We start from the raw sequence: 7,189 nt of genomic DNA on the forward strand, positions 1-7,189 counted from the left end.
TTCGATAAAAATACACTAAAAAAAATTCAGTTTGGACAAGAAAAAGTTTTTTTCAAATAACTTTTTTTCCTTGAAAGTGCCCAACTTGAAATTTTGACGGTAGGTAGGGAACTTAATTACCTATCTTGAAAAAAAAATTCATCCGAGTCAAAAATGGGGTTTTTTGCAAATCGATTTTAAATTTTTAAAATCGATTTTTTTCAATGTAGGAGTCGATGGAGAATTTTTTCAATATTTTTATTAAAAATTTAACTAATTTTGTGAAAATCACTCCTATAACATTTTTTTTGTAGGATTTCTCATTTTTAGACTATAGTCAAATGAAAAAAATTGGTAAAAAAAGTTTGGCCCTTTTCAAAAGACAGTCTAGATCATTTTTGGAAAAACAAAGTATGCAAAGTGGCTTTTTGTGACAAAATCTTCATGTACAGAAAGTTTCATTAAAATCTGAGAGGGTGCTGGCAACTCTGAATACGATTTGGCGCGAAATTCGTCATCGCACTACTAGGTGAATTCAATCGATTTCGTCTCACATACATGTATCCAGATATTTTATGAAAACATTTTTCTTTGAGTTTTGGTTTTATTTTGGAGTTTACAAACTCTTATTTAATTTAATTTAAACTCTTCTTGATCGAAAAGAAAAAAGAAAGTTTTCTTAACAACTTTTAGCATATTATTAAAATTCATACTCCTTTCAATAAAGAATACTATTTTATTATTGAATATAATTCCAAATACTATTTCAAATCAAAATGCTCATAACAAATAATTTCGAAAATGCATTAGTTTTCGATATATTTTAAATTTTATTTTAACCAAAACTACTGTTTTGTTTGATTACGACCTTTTCATAAGATGTGCGCGTTTCTCTTTCAAAAATAGTAGGTTTATGAAAATGCTCATTGAATTTCCTGTGGCTTTTCTTTTGACATCAAGGTGTTAAGGTAAACCTTTTGAAAGCTATCAGAAAACAACAAAAATATGATTCAACTATATAGTTTGATCATCTGATCCTATAGCTGAATCATATATTCATTGTTTTCTTGTAGCTTTCAACTTGTTCCCAATATCGCCTTGATGTCAACGGGAAAGTTGCAGGATATTTTATGAGCATTTTGCAAAACCTTCTGTTCTTGATGGAGAAACACAAATAACTTATGAAAAGGTCGTAAACAAAAATATTTCCAAAACTGCAATATTTAAAAAAATCAGTGTATATTTTTTCGTGTAGAAGTTTCCATTCCCTGCAACTATTTCTCAGATAGTTTTCAGTAGCGTCTGGCTCAAATGGCACGTTCCCCATGTTGATCGGAGATTTCTGCCTTTGCTAGTTTTGCTGTATAAAATACGGTAACCAAGAAATTTTTATTTTCATGCTTCGTGCAAAAATTTCTACGCCCTTTTAAAAAAATGCTCTTGTATCAAAATTGACAGAGAAAATCATGGAGATTCATGATCTGAACACAACTGCAAAGTTTTGTTCGATTCGGAGATGGTCATATTTTATGGTCAGCCACTTTCCCATGGAATCCCTCAAGTACGTTAAATCGATGTATACCTGTACACTGTTAATACCAAAAAGATGTGGTTTGCGCACAATTGCGCAAGATGTCATAGAGATTTTCGAAAAGCTGATAAAAAAATCTTCAAAATGGACCTAGTGTGACATGCGAGAAAGTGTGTGCTCCTATCTGAAAATCGAGATAAAGTTTGTTTCAGTTTCTCCATATATTTTACAAGGGAAGAAAAAATCGAACAATGAGCGCACTGAACTTTGAAATACTGTAGCGGGCCAACCACTCATCCAAACGTCCTGAAATTTTGGCAAATCATTTCTCATATACTGTACAATAATAGAAAAATAACCTTGGAACAAAATTAAAAGGTGCATTTTTTGACTTTTTTCCGCCTCGGCATCACTGTGCATCGCTCTCCACAGCGAGGTCACTCTCGCCCTCGCTTACCTCACCCAGGCGGCGTTTGACCTTGACGGTTGCACGCCGAGTGGTGTCGGTTTTGGCACCCTCGCCTGGCGACTTCCTAGGGCGCTTCGCATTCGATGCCGTCTTGCGATTGCCCTTTCCTTTTCCCTTCGAGGGGAACTCGGTCGCCGCTCCGATCGACGTGGCTGCTCCGTAGAAGGTAAATGCCACTGTCTGTGAACCTCTATCGACCTTCTCTCTTTCCTCCCTATTGGAGGCCACTGTCTGGGTTTCTCTGTCGGGCCTCTCCCGACATTCCACCCTCTCAACATAGGCCTGCTGTTCCTGTCTTGCGACACGAACAGCTTTCCGGAGCTCCAGGAGGCTCAACTTCAACTCCTTGGCTATATTCTGCTTTGCGCTAGCGAAGTCGATTATAGAATCGAGTTGCTTCGCTACTTTGCGCATCGCAGCTATTGGCCCCTCCGATGCATTGGTAGGGTTATTACCTACCGCTGCTGGGGGGTCACTGGTGCTTTCGGATGCAGCACTCATCGCTCCACTACTCTCCCCACGGGGGGAGACCTCGCCAAACCACCTCTAGCGAAGGGGTTTGGCACCTCCGACTGTTTGTTATTTTTATTTTTGTTCTCCATGTAAGTACCCACGAGTAGCGCGAGAAATATATGTCCGCCACGCCAGAGCTCCGCATTAGCGTGGTAAGGGACGCTTACTGTGGGGGTTGCCCAGGTACCCCACAGGCTCCGTTAACGATCGAGCATCTTTTTCACCCCCTCGATCACTCATCCCTCGGCACGGGTCGCTTCACACGTATGTATGTATGTATGTATGTATGTGCACTAATGTCATGAAACTAGTTTAAAATGAAAGGCCTAACGTGACAACTTTACACCAAATCCGTTCACAAACAGCGGAGATATTAAACATTTTATATTTCGATTCCCCACTTCTCAATGTTCAATAACTAAAAATGGAACCACACAAAAGAAATTGCTTTGCTGGTGTTTTAGGAGCAAAATCGATTTTGATCATCGGGGTATGAAAACATATCTACGGGCTTTAAAGAATTCGATTCTGAAAATATTTTGGTAATCACCTCAATGATGCAATTCATCGCGTCGGGAAGGATTATTCGTTTCGAGTGTGTTTTGTCCTCGTTCGGTCCGGTTTCGCGTAGAAACGGTTAGTTCGCGTCGGGAAGGAGTCCGTTATCGATTTAACTACCGTTTCCGTTCGTAGTGCGTTGTGATGCCGCCCAAAGAGGAGAAAGTGTTGGGAGACCGGCTAGTCCAGCGTAATGGATTGCTGGCGATTCGTGATGCGTTGGAGAAGTTTATCCGTCGGTACGATCCTGCACGTGATGCCTTTCAGTTGAGTGTTCGTATGGAGTCGCTGGATAGGGCTTATGCGCAGTTCATGGAGGCGCAGGATGCAATTGAGAGACTGGACAAGGAGGAGTTTCTGGCATCACACCTGGCGGAACGTGTCGATTTAGAGCAGCGATACTGCGCAGCGAAAGGCTTCCTTCTCTTCAAGGTTCCTGTATAAGCGAACAACTCAGCTTTGAACACATCCATGATGGCAAATCAACTTACTTTCTCGACAGGATTCCACCTCCGTCTTCCAAAGATCGATCTACCGAGATTTGATGGCGATTTCTCACGTTGGTTGTCATTTCGAGACACCTTTACGTCCATGGTTCATTCCAATGGGGACATACCAACGGTCGCCAAGCTTCAGTACCTTCTACAATCGCTTGAAGGGGACGCAAAGAAGCCGTTCGAGTCAGTTGACGTTCGACAACTATGCGTCAACATGGGACGCCCTACACAAGAGGTACGACAATCGCCGTTTTCTCAAATGTCAGCTGTATAGGACACTCTACGAGCTGCCAGCGGTCAAGCAGGAATCTGCTAAGCGCATCCACAGTCTGGTCGACGATTTTCATCGCCATCTACGGGCGTTGGCGAAATTGGATGAACCTGTGGAGCATTGGAATACGACGCTGGTAAACATGCTGTTGTACAAGCTGGACCAATCCACATTGCGAGCATGGAGGAGAAAACGAGCAGCCAGGACGATTTCAAGTACGAGGAACTGGCTGAGTTCCTGTACCAGCGGGTACGCGTCCTCAATTCCTTCGGATCAGATGCGCAGCAACCGGCACCTCCGAAGGTGGTCGGCCGCCCGAGTTGGAAGGGCACGAAGGTGAAGTTCGCAGCTAACCCAGCTGCTACGCCCAACCAAGACGCTCCATGTCGGTTAGCATGTTCAGACAGCCACTCCCTCCGCAACTGCCCAATGTTCCTAGGGAAGGATGTCCGCCAGCGCCGAGAGCTGGTTTCGCAAAAACGGTTGTGTTGGAACTGTCTGAGCTTCGGTCACCCAGCCAGGAAGTGTGTATCGAAGTTTACGTGTCGTACGTGCCACGAAAGACATCCGGTTCAACAGCCGCATTCGTCCAGTTCGGGTTCTGCTCTACCGCAGGTCAGCATGGTGGTCCAAACCGCATGCAGTATGGTTCTACTGGAAACGGTTGTTCTCAACGTTGTTGATGATCATGGCAGGGAACACAAGGCTCGTGCTCTACTAGACTCGGCGTCAATGTCCAATTTCATCTCCGGTCAGTTAGCGAAGGTTATCCTCAGCCGTCGCACCAAGGTGGACATTTCGGTCGCAGGAATCGGTCTCTCAACGCAAAAGGTGAAAAATGCCATCACCGCCTCCATTGAATCGAGAACTCAACCATTTTCTACGTAGCTCGAGTTTCTCATTCTGAAGCAGCCATCCCCAAAGCTGCCGACCATGCCGGTCGATACGTCGGCGTGGAAATTCCCGCATGTTGGATTAGCAGATCCACAGTTCCGTGTCCCAGGAAAGATTGACCTTCTGGGAACTTCACACCGGTAGGAAGATCTCGCTCGGTAACGGTCTTCCGTGGGTAGTCGAAACACCATTCGGATGGGCGGTCTCTGGTTCCGCGTCCAATGGATCTACCTGCATTCCCCGGATCTGCAATCTCTCCATTACCAATGAAGATTTGGAAGCCGCACTTCAGAAGTTTTGGGAGTTAGAAGCGACTGATCCTGCACACTCACCCGAAGAAAATCGCTGTGAAGAGTTGTACTCCAGTATAGTCAAGCATGATTCGACTGAAAGATACGTCGTACGTCTTCCTCACAATGAAGATCCAGAAGTCTTCTTGGGGGCCTCCATAACCATCGCAGAACACCGTTTTCATAGCCTAGAGCGCCATTTGCAACGAGATCCTGCAATCAAGGAATCGTATCATCGCTTCCTGGACGAGTACCTACCGCTCGGCCACATGAAAATGCTTGACGAGCCTGTAGATGACGTGATGGCTCACTGTTATCTCCCACATCATCCCGTGTTCAAGGATTCGAGCCCCACGACAAAGGTTAGGGTCGTTTTCGACGCGTCCTGTAAGACGGCGTCAGGTTATTCGCTGAACGACACGCTGTTGGTCGGACCCGTAGTTCAGCAAGATCTACTCTCCATCGTAATGAGATTTCGGACACATCACGTCGCCCTGGTTGCGGACATCGAGAAGATGTAACGGCAAGTATTCCTGCATCCTGAAGATCAGCCGTTTCAGCGAATTCTTTGGCGTACAGGCCCAGACGAACCCATCGCTACCTATTAACTGCAGACAGTAACGTACGGAACAGCAAGCGCTCCTTACTTAGCTACTCGTACTCTGCAGCAGATTGCACAGGATACCAAGCAGTTGTATCCAATCACGAGTGGGCCAGTTACGGAAGACTTCTACGTCGTCGATTTTCTTTCTGGGGCGCCAGACGTAGAATCCGCCATCAAGCTGCGTCGTCAGGTATCGGCAATGCTAGCTTCCGCTGGATTACCGCTCAAGAAATGGGCATCGAATTCTCCTGAAGTTCTTGGGGATATACCACCTGATGATGTGGCAATTCAGTCGTTTCACAATCTTCAGGATGACCAGGCCGTCTCCACGCTCGGCCTCATTTGGGAACCGAAGTTGGACATACTCCGGTTCAAGGTTCAGCTGCCGCTAGCAGCAACTGTCCTGACGAAGCGCAAGGTGATGTCGTACATCGCCCAAATCTTCGACCATCTCGGACTCGTGGGTCCAACGATCACCAAGGCCAAACTCTTCATGCAGCGACTTTGGGCTCTGAAGCAGAATGGCGAAGCATGTGAATGGGACACGCCGCTCCCGTTTCAACTCCAAGAAGAATGGAAACTGTTCCATAACACACTACACCTGTTAAGTGAAGTTCGCGTACCCCGCTACATTTCAATGCCCGACGCCGTCAGCACCCAGCTTCACTTCTTCTGCGATGCGTCTGAGCGCGCATATGAGACATGCTGTTACGTCCGAACTGAAGCACACGGCACAGTTTCAGTTCAGTTGCTGGCGTCTAAGTCAAAGGTAACACAGCTCTCTACTCGCCATACAATCGCCAGACTGGAACTCTGTGCCACACATTTGTCGACCCAGCTGTACAAGAAGTTGAACGCGACGCTGAAGCTTCCTGCAACTGTTCATTTCTGGACAGATCCCACTACTGTCCTCCAATGGCTTCGCGGGAACCCGAGTCGTTGGAAGACTTTCGTCGCAAACCGGGTCTCGCAGATACAGCTTTCAACCGATCTCAACCGCTGAAAGCATGTTCCTGGAGTCGACAATCCCGCTGACGACGTCCTACCGAGCGGGCCTCTGTGCGATTTAGAGATGGACCCTCTGGCACCCAAGTAGCCTATCTCAGGCTACTGAAGGCGGATGCCAAAAAGGTAACAGAGAAAGGGAAGCTGAAGATCGGCTGGTCGGTATGCCCTATTAGCATACCCCAGCCGCCTTCAGTGGATAGGTGCTATCGGTGCCTTGAGTCCGGCCACAAAGCTTACGAGTGCAAGAACATAGACAGGAGCAAACTATGTCGTCGCTGCGGCGAGGAGGGGCATAAGGAGCGGGGCTGCACTAAGGTGTACAAGTGCCTTATCTGCACCGCTAAGAAGCAAGCCCATAAACATGCTATGGGCGGACCTTCGTGTCCCTTCGGTGATACAAATAAGAAGAAGCCGTGAACGTCACACAGCTAAATCTTAACCATTGTGCAGCAGCCAAACAGCTGCTGTGGCAGTCGGTCTCGGAGTCGAGGACAGATGTCGCCCTCTTATCAGACCCGTACCGCATCCCTGCCGGCAACGGCAATTGGGTGTCGGACGGGTCTGGAATGGTGGCA

At 46.4% G+C, this 7,189-nt stretch overlaps 1 protein-coding gene across 1 annotated transcript; it reads left to right on the forward strand.

The window, feature by feature from the left end:
• The first annotated feature begins 3,998 nt into the window (after positions 1-3,998).
• On the forward strand, positions 3,999-6,676 carry LOC131688269 (uncharacterized). Its single transcript, XM_058972457.1, has 4 exons — positions 3,999-4,649; positions 4,801-5,466; positions 5,617-6,375; positions 6,503-6,676. The coding sequence occupies exons 1-4, from the start codon at positions 3,999-4,001 to the stop codon at positions 6,674-6,676; spliced, it is 2,250 nt and encodes a 749-aa protein (XP_058828440.1).
• Positions 6,677-7,189: the final 513 nt, after the last annotated feature.

Source organism: Topomyia yanbarensis, chromosome 3 (genome assembly GCF_030247195.1).
Source record: "Topomyia yanbarensis strain Yona2022 chromosome 3, ASM3024719v1, whole genome shotgun sequence".
Lineage (NCBI taxonomy): Eukaryota > Metazoa > Arthropoda > Insecta > Diptera > Culicidae > Topomyia > Topomyia yanbarensis.

Bases quoted from the DNA above. Each gene is read 5' to 3' on its own strand.
- LOC131688269 (XM_058972457.1), top strand. From the start codon at position 3,999: ATGGAGGAGAAAACGAGCAGCCAGGACGATTTCAAGTACGAGGAACTG. The intron at 5,467-5,616 runs GTAATGAGATTT...TATTAACTGCAG, and splicing joins AGCAAGATCTACTCTCCATC to ACAGTAACGTACGGAACAGC. The intron at 6,376-6,502 runs GTAACACAGCTC...ATTTCTGGACAG, and splicing joins TGCTGGCGTCTAAGTCAAAG to ATCCCACTACTGTCCTCCAA.